Here is a 25,494-nt window from a genome sequence, read left to right on the forward strand (position 1 = left end):
TAAAAAACATGAATAAAATAAAATGTATTTGTAGTGCAAATGACACCATAACTGAGGGATAGTTGTTATTTGTGCTAAAGAAAAAAAAAGGTTAATATTATTTGTAGTGGAAATGACACCATAACTATAGGGATAGTAGTTATTTGTGCAAAATAATAAAACAAAATAAAATAAATAAAATACAAAATAGATGACTGCAGTGGAAATGAAACCATAACTGAGGGGCAGTCATAATTTGTGCAAAATAAAATAAAAAAATCATCCAAGAAATATTAGTTAGTGATTATTTCACTTTGTTTAGATCATTGTTAAAAAATTTTTTTTTTTTTTTATATTTAATAGATTTTCATAGTTTAACGTTAAGCATTTTTGTTTGTTTAAATTTAATGATATGTTTCTGGACATAAAAATAAGCTAAGACGTAAAAGGAGAAAAAAGCCACAAGCAGTCACTCATATAATGAATCCGGACACGTAATAAAGACACTCAACACAAAACTACTATTGTCTGTGCTCTGACATTACAACAGCTAGTGAGAACAGCTGGTTTATTTCAATATTAAAGACTGCCGTGAACATGATAAATGTCCTGTCTCTTCATTTCCCCCTCGATCTCACTAAACAGACACCTGATTGCTTTTGTAATTAAATTCACATCCACGAGAGGCAAGCAGCATTTGCGTGTCGATGTTAAAGCGGCAGCTTTGTAATTACATGAATGAACGGCCTCTTATCTGTTCCAGCTTTCGAATGACACATGAATAGACCTTTAGTAATTCATGAACTCCTCAGCAAAACAGAATCAGAGAAGCATGTTTCCCATGAGGCTGAGCGATGACAGGAAGTCACTGCTACAATAGAGAAATGGCATCCTGTAGTCAGGGTGTAAATCTAGGAAGTATAATACAGTTTATTCTTGCACTTTTTAGACAAGAATTAGAGAGGAAAGATGCTTCTTGAATATATGCACTAGACGAACTCACGTCTCTAAATGCTCTTCCTCCAGGATGGTCTGCACGGGCAGGTAGCCGAGCCGAGGGTGTTTGGTGAAGTACTTCTTTGAGCGGAACTTGTTTTTCAGCACCTTGGTGAAGTCACGCACATCTTCTCCTGAGGTGGTCTGTAACAGAGAGGCTGTAGGGAAATGTTCTGTTGTGCATGAAGAATTACAGTGACAGGGACAGTGTGTTTAGGCATTTAGGCTAAAAAAAAAAAAAAATCTAACAAAAATATTAATGCACCAACACACATACACACACACACACACACACACACAAAATAAAGTAGATATATAAAATATCTAATATTATATTTTAGGGCTGTCGATCGATTAAAATATTTAATCGTGATTAATCTCATGATCGGCATGAGTTTTTTTTTTATTTTTTATTTTTTTTTTATTGTTTTTATTTTTTTTTAATTTTATTTTTTTTTATTTTTTAAAACTCTAATCAACATGGAGATGGACAAATATGGATACTTTATGCTTATTATTAGTGAAACTATAGTCAACAGAACATGAAGACTATTATAACAGAACATGCATGCAACAGAACATGCGTCCATTATAATGATATATGAGTGTCACAGCAAAGGGTCTGAATACTTAGGACCATGTGATATTTCAGTTTTTCTTTTTTAATAAATCTGCAAAAATTTCAACAATTCTGTGTTTTTCTGTCAATATGGGGTGCTGTGTGTACATTAATGAGGGAAAAAAATTAACTTAAATGATTTTAGCAAATGGCTGCAATATAACAAAGAGTGAAAATTTTAAGGGGGTCTGAATATTTTCTGTACCCACTGTATATATTATATATATATAATTTAGATAGATATTTATATTAAACAATGTAATAAATTATTGTTATTAAATTACATAATATTTAGAAATAACAATACAAATTAATTTGTAAAAAATATTTTTTTCACATTTTTTTAGGGTGTCACAACACCCGTACTGTTTCCTCCATAATTTTTGAACCATTTTTCACAAAGAACCATTTGAAAACAACAAAACACAAGCCTCTTCCAGATGCTCACAGGGGTGCAGTACTCCACCATTGGATAGCTGAGATGATGGTCCTTGGAAATCCTTCCCGAGAAAAAACACATCTGACACACATTGTAGTTGAAGTGCTTCAGACTCCGATACCTTAAAGATAAACAGATGCTTAACACTAGCAGCTATGAATTTTGCGACACTGATACTGTCATTGAGCTGAACTGTATTAACACTGAACGAAACTCAGCTGAACAATGACACTGTTGTTTTCTGTAGAGCTGCTTATAACTTAAATGTAATTAGTTTCATAATTTAAGAATTTTGCTTTTTTCTGTTTATTACTATAAAGCTTCTCGAAAACAATCTGTATTGTATAAAGTGCTATATAAATAAATGTTACTTGACTTTTATGGCACTGTCCACACAAATAATATACATTGATGAACCATTACTTAATTTTTTAATCAAATGCACAAAAAACCTTGTTCCCCATTCTGACATGATATTATTAGTATTACTATTATAGTGTGTTTTATGGTATCATTTTAAATTTCAGCACTTTTGATATATTTAATTTCAATGTTTATTGCAAGAAAGTAATGAAATGACAAAAATCAGGGATTTACACTGAAGTTTAGACACATTCCAAATTCTGGGATTACAAAAATGTCAAACCTCATTAAAATATATTGTATATATTATTATTTATAATATATTATTATTAATAGCTAATAAAAGTAAATAATAAAAGTATTAGTATAATAAAGTATAATAAAAAATAATAAAAGTAAAAAAAATAATAATAAAAAGTGCAACATTGTTATTACTATTGTTATTTTAATTTTATTATAATTAATAAAATTTTATTATAATTAATTTGAATTGAATATTTTATTGTATAATTGTTGTATATTGTTCTATTTTGTTTGACCTCTTGAGGGTGACGAACAACCTTGTCTGAAGGTTATGCACCTCCTCTGCTAAAGAAAATTAGATGATGAGTTTCTATTTTCTAAATGACAATGTCATAACTGTTCACAATAAAACAAATTTCCCTTTGTTTACCTGAAGCCCACCATGGGACACTCTTTACAGATGTTACATTTGGCCTGATGTTTGGCGGTTTCTGCGGCGACGACTCTATGAAGTACAGGCAACCAGACCATGGACTGCGGCTCCAAATGCATCCAGTCCACAAACTGCTGCAGCTCAATGACGTCATTACGGCCCACCTGAACCCCAGACGACAGACAAACCCCTCATTCATAACCACAATGCACTGCATGACGCTCTATAATGGAGCTGTCTGAGTCTAAAAGCACTCAGATGGTCTCTTTATCATTTCAGAAGCGTATTCAACTACAACCCAAAAACTATAATATCCAATCACAACCTTATTAGCCTGAGGGGAAGGGATCCATTAGTAATTTTGAAGTGAAGCAAATGAGGCCAATTGTGATCATTTGTGTCTCCCTCGTGACATTAAAACTGCTACTACTGTTATGAATCAATTACAGCAGGCCAGTTAAGGCAGGACTATCAAGAGTCTTTCATTACATGCAACATTAAATGAAAAGAGCTCCACTGTGACCCAAGTAAAACAGTGAAGTATTGGAGGCTCCGTCCAGGGCGGCTTTCGGGAGAGCTGAACGGATTTATAAATACTCCATTACACCAGCGGATGTGGTCCACATCATAAAGCACTCCATCATGTGATATTATGGGAATGCGCGCACACAAATCAAGTGGATTTCATTTAAATATCTCTCGGTAGCTTGTGCGTCAGCTGTCGAATCGAGCGCTAAGCGTCTGAAAGTGGCGATGTAAATCCCCTGGCAGGCCTGCCACTCTTATAACTAAGCTCATCATTTATTTATATGTCAAAACTCAGTGAAGTGTAATGATGAGCCCCTATCCCCAAATAAACAAGTCTGAGCATCCGTTCAGCAGACCCCTTTAGGAATATATAATATCTCGCACACCTGAATTATGTATCATAGAATCATGTTCATTGATTTTCATGTCAGAATTTTGGTTAAACATTGTCATCTTTTAATGTGCACATACTTTTTTTGGTACTGAAAATATTTGTGTAGATCAAAATGTTTGAGATCTGATTTTTCACTTTGGTGTTAGATTGAGAAAAACACTGAGATTGATCTAACAAGGTTACTATATAACTAACTGAAATAAAGGTCAAATAAAATGTAATATAAATATTAGACAAAAAAAGAGATAAGATGTTGTTTTAGCAACAATGAAATAAGTTTAGGTTGAAGCACTAAAATAACTGGAAATAAATCAAAACTACAACTGAAATAAAAGTAAATTAAACCTAAACAATAATATAAAAAATAAAGACAAAACAGTTAAATAAAATGAAACCCGAATAATAAAAATAAAGCTAATTCAAAATAATAATAAAACTATAACGGTCTACAGAAAAATCTGACTCATAAATCTCCCTTTAACCTTGATTTAATCTCAACGCTTTGAAATTAAATAAAACTTAAAAAATGTAGAACTAAAACTAACAAAACAAAAGCACATTATTAAAAAGTTATATTATGACATTATTAGACTAAAATTAAAATAACTGAAAATATAAAAAAGCTAATTTGAAATATTAATACTACTACCTAAATATGATACAGAAATAACATTAATTCTCAGGAGAAAAATCTGACACATAGGTCTTGGTTTGAACTGATAGAAAGATATGAAGAGAGGTATCTCATTATCTTGTTTTATAGAGTTAACTCACATTCTGAAAGCAGCTACGGACACTGGGCTCCATGTTACTCCCCCCGAACGCTGCGGCCTCCCCGAGCTGGTGTGGGATTTGGATGCTGTTGTGTAGCAGTAACGCCAGCTGCCTCTGGTTACAGATGCCTGCAGCGCCAGCCACCTGAGCGAACAGATCTGTGGAGGACAGCAGGAGCGAAACTCAAAGAACATCACATGATGAGACCAAGAGGGTGAGTGGCTAAGATTTTAGACTTAAGATCCAATTTATAAATGTCCTTGTAGGAGCTACAGCAAGGAGGGTGTTGCATTCAATTCTCAGTAGGTCTGAGACACTGAGATCAAAGTTTGCAGTGAAATTGTGCACAGACATTTAAAGTGGAAGAAAGAAGCCAGTGTTTCACAACATAACTTAATTCATTTATAAATTGAGAGCAGGATAGAATATTTTATGCCACTTATATTCAATATCAAAGTACTTGCATTTGTATTTATCCTTTAGAGGTCCTTTTGAAAGAGAAAACAAGCCGATCTTCATGGACAACACTTGAACTTTTCCACTTCTGTCGCTATTAAAAAAATAAAGACAGCAAAAGTCAAAAATCAATCTGAACAGGTTTTTTTTTGTTGTTGTTGTGAACAACACACTGAATTCTGTCACAGCCTTCTAGCTACACTTACATTTATATAACACACAAATGACTTATTATATTTTAAATGCATATTATCTTGGGGAAATACACTGGTTATGTCTTTACTAAGCAGTTTTGTGTCAGCTTGTCCTCTTGGCAAAAAATAGAAATATTGCTGTAGGATAGCAAAAAGAAATTAACATAAAGCATTACATCAAATATGTATGAGAGCAACCATTACAGAGGGGACTGTCTGCAATAGTTTAGAGGTCAGGAGAATCACTTTTTAGAGTGCATTGGACAACTCATTCAGATTTAAAATTTTATAAATGTCATTATTAGATAAAAAATATTAAACCAAGAGTTAAGCTTACTATATCTATAAACTATATATTTTGTTTTATCATATTAAACCAAATATTTATTTATTTATTTATTTATTTTGTGATTATGCTGGCAAATAAATGCCTAATATTTTGTTATTGGATGCACACATCACTTGCTCACCAATGGATCCTCTGCAGTGAATGGGTGCCGTCAGAATGAGGGAATCCAAACAGCTGATAAAAACATCACAATAATCCACAAGTAATGTACATTATTTACAAACTGTGTATGTGCTGTAATAAACAAATAAATCAAGACCTTTTTAACTTCACAAGACATTAAATGATGGACTGGAGTGGTGTAGATTATTGTGATGTTTTTATCAGCTGTTTAGACTCTCATTCTAACGGCACCCAGTCACTGCAAAGGATCCATTGGTAAACAAGTGATGCTACATTTCTCCAAATCTGTTCTGAAAATCAAACCCAACTACATCTAGGAGGGCCTGAGGGTGAGTAAATTTTCAGCTAATTTATATTTTTGGGTGAACTATTCCTAAGTGTCTAAATATGTTTTAAAGGCCACTGTATTACATTTTATGCATTTAGCAGACACTTTTATCCAAAGCGACTTACAGTGCATTCAGGATATACATTTTTTTTTTTTAACCAGTATTTGTGTTCCCTGGGAATTGAACCCACAACCTTTTGCACTACTAACACAATGCTCTATCACTGAGCCACAGGAACAGATAAGATAAAGATAAGACCCATACAGACCTGTCGTAGACCTTTAGAAGCCAGTTTAGACACAGATCCACACATAAAGGCACATTAACCAGATCCGGATGCACCTGCTGAAGTTCATGGTAGATTGTGCAGAGACAGTTTATGATGCTTGGAATCTCCAGTAGCTGCCCATTATGTGTGAGTTTGTGTTGATCAAAGACACTCTGGGCAATGCTGAGCTCCATAAGGTCCACTGAAACAGACAGACAGATTTCATCTCCACTCATTCAGTCTCCACAATGAATTCCATTCAGCGCATTTTAATGAAAGTCACTGGAGCGTAACTCATCCGTTGCCGTGTAATGAAAATTCCCTATTGAAAAGGCAGAAAAAAATTATATTTCTTATCAGCATTCATCAGATTTGCAACCAATTATACATTTCAACAACTACCCTTTCTCAACATCACCCACAAAGCAGCTGCTGTCTGTTACCAAAAACACCATCCGGCTATTTCTGCACAGCTTGTACTGTACTAATGTTGTCAGCGGGTGGCTTGCCGGCTCTAATGCTCTCAAAACTCCTACTGCAGATCAAAGGCTCATAGTTAGTGTACCAGAAACGTCCTGACGAAATTAGCAGATAGAGCTTGAGATTGCTTGGTTGAAATTGCCTTTGTCTTCTGGAGTAATCTGTTTACTTCCAAAGTCATTTAGAGTGAGAAGTGATGAGGGGTTTTTCACATTGATGGTAATTTGCAATGCAATGATATAATTTTCAAATTGATTTTGTTTTTTGTTCAAATATCCCACAGAAGGAAGATGGATGTGTTTTTTATTTATTGGGAAAGTATATGAAGTATAAGACTTAAATGATAAGTTATCACTCACAGCAGAGGGCTTTCTGTAGCCGGCGGCTCTTCATCGCTGTGCGGTAAGCAGAGAAACGCACATGGCTCAGATCAGCTGCATATCGAGGGTAAAACATAAAGGCTGGATGTGAATATTATCAAGAAGAAAAGTCCTAGTTCTCAAGTTCAAATAAAAAGCAAAATGTAAGAAAGCATGCATACTGAACTACATGGACACTGATTGACAGGAGCAAGAACAAACCCATTGACTGAAATAGCTGTGTCATCTTTGGATGATCCCATGAGGTGGTCTGCTGCTCATGACTGAAAGATAATTCATAATAATTAACATCAATTCACCACCATGGAAAATGTATTTTGGTATCTCTTAAGTATAAGAATTAAACTGACAGAAGGTTTTGAAGAGTTTCTCACAATTATTCGAAGGAGTCTTTTTTTGTTGTACAAAATCAATAGTTTTAATCTGTAAGGATGCATTAAATTGGTCAAAAATGACCTTGAAAACTTTTATAATGTTACAAAAAGATTTCTATTTCAAATAAATGCTATTCTTTTGAACTTTCTATTCATCTGATAATCCTGAAAAAACAAAATAAATATTAAGCAAAACAGCTGTTTTCATCATTTATAATAATAAGAAATGTTTCTTGAGCAGCAAATCAGCATATTAGAATGATTTCTGAAGAAAATTATAATAATACATTTTAGTAAGAGTGACTGCAACTAGATTAAAATTTGTTGAATAACTTAATTCTAATGCAAAACTGAACACATGGGAAATCATAGCGGGATGACAATGTATGAAACAACTCACTTGATATAATAAGGAACACCGCTATGAAAAACAGCTCTTTGCCAAGGGAACTGAACGGAAGCTGGTTGGGAGACAGAAGGTTTCAAAGTCATGACATTTGAATAACTTTCACGCAGTGTGGTTTTATTATACAGTGGAAAACGTATTTAAGACAAATTGGGTTTTCTCTACTTTTCTGAACAATGATTTTTCATGACTTCTTCAGCAGTTTCCAGATGCCCGGATGAAGATTTTTAAGAAAAAAATTTAAAAATAGCAATTTCTAGCCAGCCGGTGAATATCCTAGAGTTGAGTATAACTAAAATATTTGCATTACCATTCAAAAGCTTGGGGTTGAAGATTTTATAATATTTTTGAATGTTATGCTGCATTTATTTGATAAAAAAACAGAAATACAATAAAACGTACAACATTATGAAATATCATTACAATTTAAAATAACTTTTTCTTTTGTATTGTAATTTATTCCTGTGATGCAAAGCCGAATTTTCAGCATCATTGCTGCAGTCTTCAGTGTCACATGATCCTTCAGAACTCATTCTGCTCTAGAAACATTTCTGATTATTATCAATATATTTATCAGGATACATTTTTTTCAGGATTCTTTCATGAATAGAAAGTTCAAAAGAACAGCATTTATTTGAAAATCTTTTAAAATCTTTAGTAACATTATAAATATCTTTACTGTCACTTTTAATCAATTAAATGCATTCTTGCTAAAAAAAAGTGTTAAAGACATTAAAAAGTAAAGTCTAACTGAACCCAAACTTTTGAATGGTAGTGTACACCCATTCACTACAGAAATTACTTTTCAGGTACTTTTTATTAATTCACATAAGTGTTCCAGGCCTAAAAAAAATAAATAAATAAAAAAATTCACCATTTTAGAGTTAAAAAGGTTTTCCATGACTATGGGAGTACTGAAAAAATGCTTAAAAATGTTTATCCAACTTACCAGACAAGAGGTCATGGGAGAAATGTCTCTTATCTGTTTGAGAGCATTGCAACTGCCGGTGCTGATTACCCACAATCCCCTGATAAAATTTAAAAAAGAATAAATATTCTCAAACAATCAAGAACGAAGGATTATGACTTTACCAAATGGCAAGATAAAAAATGATGCCTAACATCTTACTGTGCTTTCAGACCATAATGCGCTGATCGAAACAGACCCCCCCAATAGAGACATAATGGTAGCTCAGATCAGAGGGAAATTACAGTGCTTTAAAGTCTTTTTCATCCTATGAGACGACTAAGCAGGGGGCAGTCTGAAGAAAAATAAAGACATTGTTCTGAGAATATGAGAAAGAAGTCTCTAGTACTTCACTCCTGAAATGACCAGACGCTCATTATCCAACACGCCTGTCTTCAAGAGTCTGTGGAGACACATCTCTGCCAAAATATAATGAGTGCCCTTTTCATCTTGTGTGATAGACAATGCCACATCCCAAAAGCACAAATGGTGCAACTCTTTCAGTTATATTTCAGTTATAACTATTACATGAAATCCCAAAATGCTCACTCGGGGTGAAAAATGTTGTTGTTCGAGCTCCAAAAATAAGTTAGTAGCAGTCTGACTGTGGTTTGATGAGTGGTGTTGGTGAAACAAGGCCCAAGAGTGTCATTGGGCAGTAGCAGCTTAATTATCTATGTTCTCCAGCTGCCCAGATCGATACGGAGGGTCAATATTTCTGCCCACAGGATCCTCAAAACAACATGACAGTCACACACTCGTCAGCGCTGTGGGATAAAGGAGCAATCAAAAACAGACTGGACTCCGTGTGGTTTGAGTAATCCTAATGCGCGATTAAAAATAATCGATTCTTTAAGGTCAACACTGGTGTTTGAATGCACCTTATGAGCATTTCAGAGTGGGATGCCAACCGGCTCTAATTATCTGTTGCCCATGTGGCACAAAATGACATCTATATAGCTATTATGTGGGCTAGTAAGAAATATTCTAAACCTGAGGAGTAAATAATCAAAAATTTTGACCTTTAGTTAACCCCAAATTAAAAATCTGCTTAACATTTACTCACTCTCAGGCCATCCAAGATGTAGATGAGTTTGTTTCTTCATTTGGAGTAATTTAGCATTACATCACTTGCTCACCAATAGATGCAGTGAATGGGTGCCGTCAGAATGAGAGTCTAAACAGCTGCTTTATTCAATTATTATCTTGTGAAGTGAAAGCTGAATGTAAGAGTGTATGGAACATATCCATCATGGTGTTTTAATTTTAAAACATCACTTTTTGCCAAAATAGTGCATAATCCATAATAACGCTTCCTCCAGAGAAAAAAAAAAAATCCATCCTCTGTTGTCCTCTCACAACAAAATACACTGGACTCAAAAAATAATACTCAAAATGCAGAAGCAATATTTTGGATAGAGGACTCTTGAAGTTACAAACTTCTTAATGATGAACATGTTTATTACAAACATGGAGCCTTAATTGATGGACTGGAGTGGTGTGGATTATTGTGATGTTTTTATCAGCTGTTTGGACTCTCATTCTGACGGCACCCATTCACTGCAGAGGCAAAATTTCTCTAAATCTGTTCAGATGAAGATACAAACACATCTACATCTTGGATGGCCTGAGGGTGATTAAATGATTACTTTTATTTACATTTATTTACAGTTAGCATGGATACATACAGCTTAAAGAGTATTTCAGATGGTTTTATGCCCTTGTACTGCACATCTCAGAGTTTAACCAATGTACAGTAACTCCATCTTGACCCTGATGTTTGACATTGTATGATCAGTAGGCGGTGTGGTCTGATGACCTTGCGTGTATGCAGTCCTCTACCTAATCTGACCTGATGGGACGGTTCAATAAAACAGATGCATTTGCTCACATGAGACATCTTGCTACCCTATTTATTCAAATGCCCTTGTACAGTCAAATCTGAGTCTGATCTTTCACTGGATCTGCCTTGTTCTATTCTAGGCTAAAATTACAAAGAAAATGTCATATTTGATCATCACATGAGACATGAGGGATGAGCTGCCTATGACATATCCAAGTGTATAATAGAGTTCTAAGTCTGTGGAGGTCAAACTGGAAAAAACTGAAGAATAGAGAGTGAACACACAGACATCTGTAGTACTAGAGTAAATTTTCCCTCTCAAAAACACCAGTAGACTCCTAATAATAATCTAAAATATTGTTATCATATACATAAATGTTGAACAGTAAAGCAGGTCTTAATAAAATAAATACTAAAAGAGTTTATAATAAAAAGGGTCTAGTTTATATTGAAAGGTGATCATTTTAAGCTTAAAATCAGCCATTTTGAAGAACAATTCTGAAACATAAAATAGAAAAAGAATATGTTACCAATTCAGCGTCAATTAAAAATTTAATAATAAAGAAAATAAATTTTGGTAGCACTTAACAAATAAGATCCTATTTGTACTTACTACATTAAGTTGTTAACTACATGAATTAACGAGCAATGAAAAGTTATTCTAAAACAGTTATTGGTCTTAGTAAATGTAAGTTTCAACATTAACTAATACATCATTAAAATCAAGAATTGTAATGTTACAATATTAATTGGACCTGATTAATAAATACTGTAACAAATTAGTTATTGCATTAATGGGCCTCGTTTTACATCTTTGCTGTAATTTTTTAAATGAACTCACGATATTTTCCACGTGCTCCAGCACACAGTTGACCATGCTGTGTTCCTCAGAGTGCAAGCTCTCCTTCTCCATCTCAGCCAGGCCAAGGTCCAGTTGGTTCATGGCATGTTGGAGATCCTGAAGTTTCCCCAGAGCCCAGTCAACCTCGTGCTGCCAGCTGGCGGCCTGAGCACTGAACCGCTCCCAGTGCTGCTGGACCTCAGTGGCCTGCTCCTGAACTGCTTGAGCCAGCTGAAGAATCTTCTCCTCCTGGACTGTCTCTGCAGAAAGTCAAACACAGCATCAGTCAAATGACCTCAAGGGAGATGTCCCACATCATGTCATTTTAGTGATTATTTAATCCAAAGTAGCATTTTTTGTGATCTGTTGGTTTCTGCATACTATGGAGACATTTATAGACCACGATGACCATGACGTCCTTTACATTATTACAGTAGATTACAACATCATAACAGTAGACAGTAAGCAACTTCAAAGCTATGATTAGCGGCATTGCTGTTTCAATGTCACACAAACTTAGGCTACCTTTGTCTTATATGTAGCTTTGGAAAGTTCAGTTCTTTACATTTACATATCATTTACATTTAGTCATTTAGCAGGCGCTTTTATCCAAAGTGCTATAACAAGTCTCAGTTAGCTTAATGCAGTGCACGTAGTAAAAAGAAAACAGATAGAAATACAAAAAGATTAGAAAAGCTAGTGTTGGTTTGTTATTCTAACTTTTTTAAGAAAAAAATTAGAATAGATAGAAAGAAGATATGTGTTTTTAAATTCTTTCTATTAAATCGGTTTGTTTGGACGGTTCTTGTAAACGTACAGTTTCCAAAAAGTGGCATTTTGATTCTATTTTGATGATTTCATTTTTGTATGCCTTTTTGTATAAATTATAGAGACAACTATAGTTAATTATATTTAAAGTAAATGGATATGTTTACATGCTTAATTGTAATTGTCAGTAAGCTACTATAAAAAGATTATCTGCTCATATTTATTTGTTCATGTCAGATACATGTAGACTGGGTTTTACAGGACTGAATATTTTAGGAGTTAAGAGTCCTAGTCCATATTACTGTGGACCAGCACTTACCGTGTCTCTTTACTCTGGAATCTAATCTTTCCTCTGCGATCAGCTGCTATAAATCCAGCTCAGATTTAAATCCGTCCCCTTCAGCACTCTCTCACTTTTCACTTTGTGTCCTATAAGGTTTATTGTGTCTACTGAGCCATTACAGAGACACATAAATCAAACAGCAACAACGCTATAGCCTAAAACTATGACCTCCAGAAATGAAAGGTGTAATAAAAAATTAGTGTTTGAATCCAGGAGACGACCATTTACATCAGAAAGACAATACACATAAAATTTGACACTTGGTGGCACCTTTAATAGAAACAGACAACTGAGGACAAAACCAGACTGATAGGTGAAATCTGTCACTGCAACAAAGTTTCTCTCCTACACAGTAAAAGGAGTAAATTATTTTTTGTTAAAGTCTCCTGCTTCTCAGACGTGTCTCTTGAAAAAAAGACACCTATAAATCTCACATCTGCCCCCTCCAGAGTTTCAGAAGGAATCTTAATAATGTCTCAAACTCTGCTGAGATTTGCCAAGACATCAAAACCTGCAATCGAAGGCCTTTTTTTTATCGAATTCTCCCAAAACCAAATGATCTGAGCTTTGTTATCCATAACATATGCTGATTCTTTTAAGAAACATAACTGAGAATTCATGTGTCATGAAAGACAAACCTCCAAAAAATAAAATGTCCCTCTGGGAGGACGCAAACTGACAAAAATAGTCTCTCACCTGAAGCCATCTCTATATTGCTCAGGACTTCCATTGTTGTAGGTTGAACAGCCAGAGACAGACACATCTGATTCACATCCTGCCTCCGTCCAATCAACTCGCTGTGCAGGGCCTGTGTCAAACAACACATTAAAGATTCAGGGGTGTGACATTTAAACTAAATCACACAGATAAAGCTAGACATTCATTACAGCTCATTCCAGACAATTTAGAGGCGGTGAAATTGGAGATATAATTACTCGAAAAGCAATCAGTAAGCAATGTATAAACCCAAACATTAGCTGAATGGAAAGTGACAAATTGAGGAACAAAATCATTGAACCAGAGGAAGATGCTTTGTGGTCAATATCAGAAGGAAAACTTTTGATTAATTCTGTGTGTTTTTTACTGATAAAGCAAGATAATATCACTAACAAATAAGATGCAATAATGAGCCGATGACTCTAGTAATGATATAGTAATGAATAAATGAGGTATACTTTACTATAAAATACTGTTTAATTCAATCATGATCATATATAAAATACTTTATAATATTGTTTACTGCTATTATTATGTGAGGTCTGCTTGTCAAGACTTATTGCAACTGATGCAATGTTTTAATGCAGTAAATGCAATAAATGACAATGATAAACAGTGCTGTGCATCTGAAGGACATCAATAATTCAGCAGAGCAATTACAAACAAAACAATACCACAGCTTCTGTTTGAGGAACAGTAATCAAGGTGTTTAATTATTTTGTATTATATCTTGTTATTAAAGGTGCTGGGTACAAAGAGGAAAATTATAAGACATTATGTAAAAAACATATGACGACATCACACAAAATGGACTGTAAGTGTTTAACACTCTTCCTGGTCCTTAAAATCAGAGATGCCTGTATAACCCGTGAACATACTGCTTCGGCATCCTTTTTGAAGCTCCAAAAAAAATGTACTTTACATTCTTTAAAATTCAAGACAGAAAGACTTAGTAATGCAGATTTTGGAGCCACAAGTAAATGTCACTCCCTCTTCCACACACAGCGTGACTGACCGTACAGTAGCCTTGTTTCTGCTGTAAAGTATGTACATCTTCTCCCACCGGCTTCTGCCTTGTCAGCTCCTCATCCTTCAGCTTCACCCAGAACCAAAGCTCTTCAAGGATGGCTATGAGTCCTGTCCATTTCTCCACACCTGCCTCCAAACACTCTCTGAAAGAACATGACAGTTTGAAGGAAAGTTCAGGACATTTGGAGGTATACGTTTGTTTGTATTGCTGGATATATTGCACAAACCTTCTCGAGGCTATATGAATGTGGTCCACATCTCCGAACTTATCAAGCTCTTGTGCCTTGGTATTCTGGATCTGACTCCCAAGAGCCCTTTTAGAAAGATCAGTCTGGGTATCAACATCTGTCTCAATGTCCTGAGGAGAAATAACAGCATGCAGAAGCTGAAATTGCACCAATTCAAACTAATCTCAATAGACTCTGATTAAGTGATCGTCCCTTCGGTCTATTTGGCCTATAAATAGGACTAAAATGAAGAGAAAACAGCACTGCTGTTAAAAGGAATAGTTCACCCAGAAATTAAAATTAGCTGAAAATTTACTTACTCTCAGGCCATCCAAGATGTGCATGAGTTTGTTTCAACACATTTGGAGTAATTTAGCATCACATCACTTGCTCTCCAATAGATCCTCAGCAGTGAATGGGTGCCGTCAGAATGAGAGTCCACAGTTGATAAAAACATCACAATAATCCACAAGAAATCCAAATGATATTTTCATCAAATTTTCATTTTGGGTGACCTATTCCTTTAATGAGACTAATGCAGGCTCACAAAATCTGGAAAATACATAACTAGGAATCCAAATAAACCAATCAGGTTACAAAGCACATCTGTGATTGACAGAACACCTACAAAATAAAACTGCACACACCTCACCTGCCTTCAACAGTCTGCTGTAATTCCTACCTATAAAACTTTCATTTATGGTGGCAGTCTCCTTAAAGCCTCCACAGACATAATGAGTGGTTGGTTTATATCAGAAAAAAATATAGCTCTCTCGTTTAGGGCCGCAGTGATGATATATACAGCCAGAGAAAGACATCAAACAGAGACATAACAGACTTATTATTATGCTGGAATCCATTAATATCATTATCTATTCTGCTAATAAGTGGAGCTGGAAAAGATGAAGGAAAATTATATTTTACATCATTATTACTGCAATAACCAGGGCTTGAATTGTGGGTAGAAGCTTGTTGAAAAAAAAATGATAAAAAGCATCCCCTCTGTAAAACCACCATCCCCTTTAGAATGCTTTGTATTATGTAAAACTTATCGTGCAAATTCAATATCAATATTCTCTACATATAATAACTGATTTACTAAATAAGGGCGATTGGCCAATCAGAGCTCAATATTAACGAGCTGCACGTGACTTCTGGCGTTCTTTAAAAAGAAGATAACATAATAAGGTATTATATTTTCTTGATTAGAGTTTAAAGACATTCCCCTGAATTAATGTTATTGTGCTGCCTGCACTATATATATTATTATAAATAATATATAATATTATACATTTTTGTCAATATCGCACACCCCTAAATAAGCGGCATCGTTTATGTCATTTGGCACACAGACACACAGATTGTGTGTGTGTGTGTGTATTGGTTTAACCTACATTGTGAGGACCAAATGTCCCAACAAAAAAAAAAAAGAAAAACTTAAAACTTTTGACATTGTTGGGCCATTTCGGCTCCACAAAGGTTAACAGCTCATAAACCATAGTTCATTTAATTATGCTTTTTTTTTTTTTTTTTGTTAAATAAAAATGTTTTTAAAAATTTGACAAATTTTGTAAGCATTTGTAATCACAGGACCCCCTGCACCACCATCCCCCTTGATTTATTTATTTTTTTCAATTCGACCACTGGCTATAGCGATGCTAAAAACCTGAGCTTGATCAGATCTATTACAATCTCGTGTTTTCATCGCATGCGTTAATGAGGTTGTAGTACAAATTTGCACGAGTAAGCCTATGAAAAATAATCAGAAAAAAATACACTGCGATTTCCAGTGTCAACATTTTCATATAAGCATTCACCAAGTTATTTATAAAAAGGTCTACGATGACACAGTAAATGACGGATTTGTTTATTTTATTTTATAATAACTCAACGCAGCTTAGGGATAAAAGCACTGTAGTTAAAACACGAAGACATTGACAAAGACTCCCAGTTAGCAGTTTAACTTCAACAACTGAACTGTCAGTGCATCATTACTGCTCTTACTTTCTGTTCAACCAAGAGCGCGTATGCTTCAAAACATGAAAATTTATAACATAATATCCAGAGCTTTTAAATTGTATTAATTGTTGTTAGTAAGATTCACAGACCAGTAATTTCCAGCAGTTCAGGATCATCATAATCACATTTTTTTAATTTTATTTTTTTGTTTTTTTGGAATGTGTTTATCCTTCTTCCATTTTATTCCAAATGGAGCCCACACTATAAGGCTCAATTAAATTTTTTCTAAAAGTGTTCAAAGTGCTTTATAGAGATGTGACTAATAAATATAATAGCCTACATCCCTTACATAGTCTTTGTGAAACTTGGCATCTATGAGATAAGCAATAAAGGTTGCTTTTAGTCAGAGAAATCAGAGTTATCAGAGTTTGGCACACTTGTGGTGAGGAAGACATTAAGAAGAAGTTTATAAATGTCAATGCATTAATGTTCTTGCCATCTCATAGATATGGTGCCAACTGCAGTTTGTGCATAATGCAACAACTCTCTGCAAACAATAGTCTTCTTGAAACCATAAGAAAAGACTAAAGATCTAGTGCACATGTAACCAGGATGACCGAGTGTTTAAGGTGTTGGACTTAAGATCCAATGGACAAATTCCCTCATGGGTTCAAACCCTACTCCTGGTGAAAGTTTTCAATGAAACAAGGTACTAAGAATGCTCAGTGCTGACTCAATGTTGTTCAGACAAGCCAAACATGTATATGTTGTCACTGATGCACCAGTTTCTGTGTAATTGATAAGATTTCAGACAGTAAGCGATCAAAATTATCTTCACAAGTTTCCTGAAATATGAAATACATTAATGCTTTGTGCAGAAAAAGTAGCTATGCAAAATATTGCAGTTTGTTCTTTTTATATTTTAATGTTTGAATTTCAGTGCATTGCCTGCTCTTTTTCATAGATTTATCATTAAACACAAGTAGCAACTTTATAGAGTATAAATGTTATATTTTTAAATGGGAACATTATTATTTTTTTTTTTATTTTGTCCCTAACCAAATCTCTAAAAAGACTCCAGAAATGTGGCTTAGAACATATTTCAGATAAGCAGTGAAAGTGTGTTTACTTTTAGTCTGGAAATTCAGAGCCTGGCATATTGTTTTAAGACTTTATTAAGTTAATAAATGCCAATGTGCCAATATTCTTCACCAGAATGCAATATCTTGCTGTGAAAAAATTACTGGTATCACCCATAAACTGTGACCAGGATGGCAGAGAGGTTCAGGCATTGGACTTAAAATCCAATGGACAAATGTGACCCTGAACCACAAAACCAGTCATAAGTGTCAAATTTTCAATAGGACAATATTTGGCTGATACAACTATTTGAAAATCTGGAATCTGAGGGAGCAAAAAAATCTAAATATTGAGAAAATCACCTTTAAAGTTGTCCAAATGAAGTTCTTAGCAATGCATATTACTAATCATAAATTAAGTTTTAATATATTTATAGTAGGAAATTTACAAAATATCTTCATGGGACATGATCTTTACTTAATATCCTTATGATTTTTGGCATAAAAGAAAAATCGATAATTTTGACCTATACAGTGTATTTTTGGCTATTGCTACAAATATACCCCAGCGACTTAAGACTGCTTTTGTGCTCCAGGGTCACAAATGTCCTCATGGGTTTGAACCCCACTCCTGGTAGAGACCTGTAGTTTTAAAGAGATTACATGAAAGTTTGAGATGCAAATTTCTGTATAATTCATTAAATACCTGTTAGTGAATAAATTGACTGATCAAGTTTCTGGACAAGATTCCTAAAAAAGGCAGTCAATCATAAAAGTTACTGCTGCTTTGTTTCACTATAGACCTTAGTTTAGCCACAGATTAATCATTGCAATATCATTGAATGTTAAATCTTGGTGAATGCCCTTTTCGTTTCACCCTCTAAAACACTGAGAAGCTGTGAGTCCAAATACACACACAATCATAAACAGATCTGAATAAAATGCACCTTCGTAGTATGAACAAAGTAATTTTATACAAATGCTCTTTTACCTTGCACAGTTTTTGATAACGTGGTGATATGACAGCCATTCTTTGGATGTGTTCTAGAAAAAGCATCACTTTCTGCAGTGAAGATCTCACCATAGCCATTATCTTCAGACTACTGGGCTTGTTTAAGATTCTCATCCTAAAGGATTGCCACTCCTGAGGTTTGCACAGTTAGCACATCATCTAGGCTTTGAAAGTGAATCCAAATGCTCCTACAGCAGGTCCAACAACTTAAGAGGTCATTTGCAAGTGTGAAGTAGAGAAAACGCCTCTCCAAACAAAGCCAGCACAAAGATCCAACTCAAGAGATGTCCTGTCTTCAGGCTTGTAATTTAATCTTCAAAGGGATACTGAACAATAAATAGCGGACCATGGAAATTGAAAGTTGGACTACGGTGCAAAAGCTTGTTTCCTTGTCAGCAAAAACTCCCTGTCTGCATGAGATGATGCTGAGCGAGAGAACGAGAGTCTGAGTGAGTGGCAGAGAGAGAGAGAGAGAGAGAGAGAGAGAGAGATTTGGGGAGAACACAGCATGCACACAACAAGACTGTATTATACAGTGAGAACAACGGACTTATACAATGAAAATGCTATATTTTTCATTACAAAATGTATTAAATAAAAAGGTGTTTGATTTCAGAATATCTTAGCATTTGGTTTGTCATATATTGCTTGCTCTACTGACAGCAGCACTAGAGCTGACAAGAATAAAACCTGATGAATCCAATATCATTTGAAGTGTTTTAAATAAATTAAATAAATTTCTGATTTGCTTGTAATGTAAATCAATGAGATCTTTAACAGTATATCAGTCAGCTTACGTAAAATGCATACATAAATATTGGTTTTAATATCGGTTGGCAAAACATAATGCAATGCAATTCAATGATCACTGAGCAAACAAATAAATATTCCTCAAAAGCCTGATAAATTATATTTGATACTCGTATTGTAACCATTATATATATATATATATATATATATATATATATATATATATATATATAATATATATATATATATATATATATATATATATATATATATATATATATATATATATATTTAAACCTAAGGTACTTCAGTCAAGTAATTGATAATCTTTAAATAGTACTAACAATATAAAAGTTATTCTTACATTTACTTTCTAAAAATCAGTAAAGAAAATATTTTTTTAGAATGAAAATGCCTTTTCCTTGTAAAAAGAAAAAATATATATAAACTACCAATCAGACGACACAAGGCATGTAGTTATTGTAAACAAGTTTTTCAGCAAAGTTTTGATGATAGTAGAGGCCTTAGAAATGTGTAAATCAAATGTTTACAGTATGATATATGATACAGTATGATACAGATTTAGGATTCTCGTATGATTAAAATCTTGAACTGGAATCCCCTAATCTTTAAATCTAATACATTAATGGTAGTTTGGGGGTAAATGTGGTATGACGAATTAGCTCTTAAGTACCTGATAAATCAGCAACACATTAAGGTGATTAATAAACTGATAGGAACCTAAAGGGTTTAACCCTATATACCTGTTCTGCAGGAGAACTGAGTCATATTCCTGCTCAATATCATTTTATCACCAGTGTATTCACTATTTTATTTCATTTGCAGTGCAATTTTTCTGTTATACATGTTTTTTGTCCCCCTAGAAAACCACAAAACAAGTGACTCCAAATACTGCCATCACAAAACATTTTAAAAAAGGAGGATTAGTGTGAAAAGTTCTCTATTGTAAAAATAAAATAATAAAAAAACAGCATGTGCTGGTTAGGTATGTTATGAAGCAGGGCTGCTTGTATGAACTGGTTTAAGCTGGTCCTAAGATGATCCTGAGCAACTAGCTTCTACTCAGAACCAGCTTAGGACCAGCACATGACCCGTTTAAACCAGCTAATAACCAGCTTAAACCAGCTCAGACCAGCAGCCATGCTTCAAAACATACCTAACCATATGCTGTTTTTTTTTCTTTCCCAACAGGGGTGTGTGGAGAGGATGGATGAAGTTCTGTTTTGTGACCAGGATTGCCGAGTGGTTTGATATAAGATCCAATTGCTACAATTTTGCTAAATAATTACAATTTTCAATAGAACACTCCAAACGTGTTTTATTGTGAAAAGCAATTAGAGCATGTTTGTTTGCATACCAGCGGTTAGGTTATTAACATATACCAAATATCATTTATTCAGTTGTTTCTAATATGTAGTCCAGTTATTTGATCTTCATGTAACACGTGTATTTTTTTCATGTAAAAAAAAATAAAAATACAATGCTGACATCTAGTGGTGTACCATGTGGTGTACCCAACACGTTTCCACTGTTATGAATCATTCAAACCTGATAGGAAAATGTGACTTTAAATAGAGGGCTCTAAAACAGTGTAAATATTATTTCACTTTTATATTTTTCCCATTGCATTTGTAACTTGCTCATAATATACAAAGACAGTATAAACGCATTCATAAACGTCGTGCATTTGTGTTATTGGTCTCTCTTACACAGATGCAGTGCCAACTGCAGTTACGAGTGAATTGCAATATCTGTAGTCCTCATCACATCACATGCAAAATCCACAGAAGACTGAAGTCTTATCATATAAGACTTATGACTGATAGCCACATTACAGTCTAAACTGAGGAAAAAGAAAGAAAATTCAGGGTTTTTTTTATGAAAATGAACAATACATTTTCTGCATAGTTTCTTTCTTTTTGTTGCATACTGTACCTTATTTAACTTTGTTATTTCTTTTTATTTATTTATTTTTTGTAGCAGAACTACTAAAACAATACAGAATTTAATATCTGTGACTCCAAATAAACAGCTTCAGCTCTGAAAAAACAAAAGAATAAAAAACAGGTCATTAATATACCTGCCAAAACCAGGATGGCCGAGTGGTTAAGGCGTTGGACTTAAGATCCAATGGACAATTGTCCTCGTGGGTTCGAACCCCACTCCTGGTAGAACATTTAAGCATAAAGTGGATTTCATGCAGAAAATACTGTTGACATTTAGGGAAAATGCAACCTACTGAGAAACAAGTGACTTAATAGCCTAGTAAATCAATAACACACTTTATAATTTTATTTAATTATATTTATGTATTATAAATATATTTATTATAAATGATAAATTAACAGCTTCTTAAACAGTCAAAGACCAACTGACTTTTTTGACAAAGGCAAATGCATATAACTAGTTTTTTCACAAGCATATCATTACATTTTAGTTTTAGGTTTATTGTACTGTTTAATCCTCCTAATTGTGAATAAAATACCAAAAAGCCTCAAGACAAGAATGTAAAACTTTTGACCCCAAATACACCACTCTAAAATACACACATGATAGATGTGATTAGAATATATACATAGGGACCAGGATGGCCGAGTGGTTAAGGCGTTGGACTTAAGATCCAATGGACAAATGTCCTCGTGGGTTCGAACCCCACTCCTGGTAGAGACCTAACATTTAAACTATATTTAAGATATGCAATCTTCCACTTTACAAGAGCTTCCAACAGAGAAACTGTCTAGTAAAGCAAAGTTATGCTTTGTTAAATGCATCAACAGGTTTCCTAAACCCCATGGGGGATACACTGTGGCCAGGTTGGCCAAATGGTTAAGAAGTTGGACTTCCTTGTGGGCTGAAACCCCACTCCTGGTAAACTTGTGAGATTTAAATACCATATTTCCTACACTGGAACGCTTTGCATGCACACGTGGTTCTTAAAGAAGCAAAAGATAGATTTCTCACATTGGTTCTGATGAAAATGCAACAATGTAAAGAAAAAGTTCTCAGTATTTGTTCAAATGTATAATATTGCAGGGTTTTGTATTCAAACACTTTTACACAATATCTTTTGCAAGTCATAATGCAGAAGTAACTTTAAACCTTGGGAAACCTACACTGATGCAATGCTGTGTATTACATAAATTTCCTACAAGGAACAGTCCAGCACAATATGGTGATCGAAAAAATGTAGATGCATTAAAAGATAAAAATATTTATTAAATTAATGCAACAAACCATACATACACAAATAAATGTACCTTAAAATAAAGCAGTAGATTCATTAGTAAAACATGTTTCTGTATAATATTTGCTGGTGCACTGTACATGGACGCAAAACACTTTTTACTTGTGGTTTCCCTTTTAATATCAAGTGAATGTCCTGTGACTCTCACAGAAGTTTAGCAGTGAGATCGCAGTATCACTTAAGCTCATTTGCATTGCAGCTCCTGTGGTTTACAAGAAAACACAAGGTTTTTCAGAATGATAACCATCAAGCGCAGGCACTGGGCACCGGTTGGTCTCTTCAGAGCAAATCACATGACATGGTTAACACTAGCTTGCGAGACTAGCCATATGCTATGGCTTATGCGAAATAGTAAGACGGTAACACCAAGATCATTTATTGCAACATGGAAAACAGCAACAGAAGAGCTGTCGACAAGGGTTTTTCTTCTTGTATTTGACAGCCTTCTTTATCTGAGTTGTGGCTTTGGCCACAAAGTCTTGGGTGGCATATACATTGGCCTCAATGTTGTCCACCATGAGCCCTTGTTCCTCCACCAGTAAGGCCAGCTGGAAAAACAGATCATGGATGTCTCTGATGCGACTCTCCAACTCCAAAAGCTCCTTATGGCGATTCTCGATCTCATTGAGCGCGGAGCGAGCGGTTCGCCCATCTGTGAGCAAGTCGTCAGAGAAGACATTCCACTTGCCCGTCTCGATCATCTCTTCGATTTGATCTCCAGTCACTTCTTTACCCATGATCTCTGCTTGCCTTTGGATGCGAGTCTTGCAGTTGTCCCTCTGTGCCATTTCAGCGCTGTTGTACTCATTCATGGCCTCATGAAAAGAACCCGTTATAGAGACGAACTGGCCGCGTATCATGCGCACTAAAGCCGAATGGGCTCCGTGTTCCTCCTCCAACTCTTTACAAAGTGCATCCATCTTCTGTATCCGAGCATACAGGTTCTCCCCTTTGGATTTGATGTTGCGTGCGATCGTGTTGGAGTCGCGTTTGATGCTGCTAATGCGTCTGACGGAGGTGAGAAAGCGTGTGTTCTGCTTGCCCAGCCTCTTCACATCCATACGGAGGTGGCCGATTTCTTTCTGGATGGACTGGGCTTCTCTAAAAGCGTCCTCCATGATGTCCTCGCCCTCAAACACCACCGCATGCTGTTCAAATTCACCACTGTCCACATCTCCGCTATCCACTTGGTCTTCCTCTTCGTGGTCTTTGGTGGCAACACCACCCAATTCAACCAGCCTGTCTCTCATCTTTCCTGGGAAATAAAGATCAAACCAGATGGAAATTCAGTTTGTTTAACTTTATAACAGGCTTTTAGATCTTTATTGCATCATATGCAGACACATTCGATCAATATACTGTCAGACACACAGTTCACAATTCAGGCCTGAAAGCTTTCATTGATGGTTTCAGTACAGCGGCAACCATTCACCATAAGGTTAAACTAAAATTAAGACCAGAAGTATTTATCATTTAGTTAGTCACTGCAATGGCAACCATGATGCTGCACATTTCCCACCCGAAATGCTCACCATACAGAAAATACTGTACAAAAAGGGTGGGGACTTCCCTTTAGTCCTCTGTCGAACACCATGAGGCAATAAGAGCAAATACGTGACTTAAGTGCTTAAACCTAAAATCCTTAAGTAATAGCATTATTGTCTCATTATGGACATACAAACCACAAGTATAGCAATACAAGTGAACAAAACAATAGTCTTTACTAAGACCATCTTTCCCGGATGTACAGTCAACACTGATATATTACATTTGTTCACAATGTACACATTAAACTTAGTGTGTGCACGTGCAGCCACAAATTAAAACTGACTGTATACCTTTTTGATATTGTGAACAAAGATAGTTCAGTTTCTCAATTAGGTAAAAAAAAAAAAAAAGAAAAAAAAAAAAAAAAAAAGTAACTAAGCATCTTCATTTTAACTTCCTCAAAAACAAAGCAAGCTAGGTCTCACAAAAATTAACCACAGTTCAATCGAAGTTAAATAAAACAGAAGAACAGTGCTTAAACCGACTCCGCAATCGTGCTGAAATTTCAATTTCCTTGTTTAATTTAGAGTAAATGTTGTATTTGACGTTCCGCTAAACAGCTTCGCGACAAACGTTTGTGTAAATCGAATTCAGATGAGTTAAAATGATACATAAACTGTCACGTTACCTTATTTCATGTCCCCTCGTTCAATTAAAACGCTATAAACGCGAGCTTTTATCGTCTCCTAGCGCGCATCACCTCCTCATGTCACATCGCTGCAGGAAATAACGTCGCAGTCGAATGAGTGTCTGACTTTGACTGGTGGGAGTTTCCGACTATTCAAAACACGAAAGTTTACTCACGTTTACTTAAGTTTAAAATAAAGAGTTATCCTATAAACATTTACCATAGCAGTAGTACACTATTGTTTTACTGTGGTAAATTTATGTTTCTGGAAAAATATATTTGCAGTGGTTAAACTTCTCAGTGTTATTTTCAAGTACAAATTACTTTTAACAAAATTGAATAATGTTTGGAATTGTGTATGTAGGCTATTGATAAATGTATCTGTAATATT

The 25,494-nt window shown here is 34.9% G+C and overlaps 2 protein-coding genes and 2 non-coding genes across 4 annotated transcripts; 2 read left to right on the forward strand and 2 right to left on the reverse strand.

The window, feature by feature from the left end:
* Positions 1 to 420: 420 nt before the first annotated feature.
* LOC109106784 (utrophin-like) lies at positions 421 to 19,351 on the reverse strand. The gene is made up of 15 exons (XM_042743054.1): positions 18,892 to 19,351; positions 14,863 to 14,993; positions 14,622 to 14,778; positions 13,586 to 13,697; positions 11,779 to 12,041; positions 9,077 to 9,155; positions 8,122 to 8,182; positions 7,549 to 7,610; positions 7,327 to 7,401; positions 6,488 to 6,689; positions 5,233 to 5,318; positions 4,769 to 4,926; positions 3,070 to 3,236; positions 2,043 to 2,154; positions 421 to 1,119 (listed from the first exon to the last, which is right to left on the reverse strand). The coding sequence occupies exons 1-15, from the start codon at positions 19,024 to 19,026 to the stop codon at positions 979 to 981; spliced, it is 1,941 nt and encodes a 646-aa protein (XP_042598988.1). The 5' UTR covers positions 19,027 to 19,351; the 3' UTR covers positions 421 to 978.
* A 2,420-nt stretch (positions 19,352 to 21,771) lies between these two features.
* On the forward strand, positions 21,772 to 21,854 carry trnal-uaa. The gene has a single exon. It is a non-coding gene; the product is annotated as a tRNA-Leu (tRNA).
* A 410-nt stretch (positions 21,855 to 22,264) lies between these two features.
* Positions 22,265 to 22,347, forward strand: trnal-uaa. The gene has a single exon. It is a non-coding gene; the product is annotated as a tRNA-Leu (tRNA).
* Positions 22,348 to 22,878: 531 nt separating this feature from the next.
* On the reverse strand, positions 22,879 to 25,255 carry stx11a (syntaxin 11a). Its single transcript, XM_019120034.2, has 2 exons — positions 25,104 to 25,255; positions 22,879 to 24,182 (listed from the first exon to the last, which is right to left on the reverse strand). The coding sequence occupies exon 2, from the start codon at positions 24,175 to 24,177 to the stop codon at positions 23,299 to 23,301; it is 879 nt and encodes a 292-aa protein (XP_018975579.1). The 5' UTR covers positions 24,178 to 24,182; positions 25,104 to 25,255; the 3' UTR covers positions 22,879 to 23,298.
* Between the last annotated feature and the right edge of the window lie 239 nt (positions 25,256 to 25,494).

The sequence above is a fragment of the Cyprinus carpio genome, chromosome B17 (genome assembly GCF_018340385.1).
Source record: "Cyprinus carpio isolate SPL01 chromosome B17, ASM1834038v1, whole genome shotgun sequence".
NCBI classification, from domain to species: domain Eukaryota; kingdom Metazoa; phylum Chordata; class Actinopteri; order Cypriniformes; family Cyprinidae; genus Cyprinus; species Cyprinus carpio.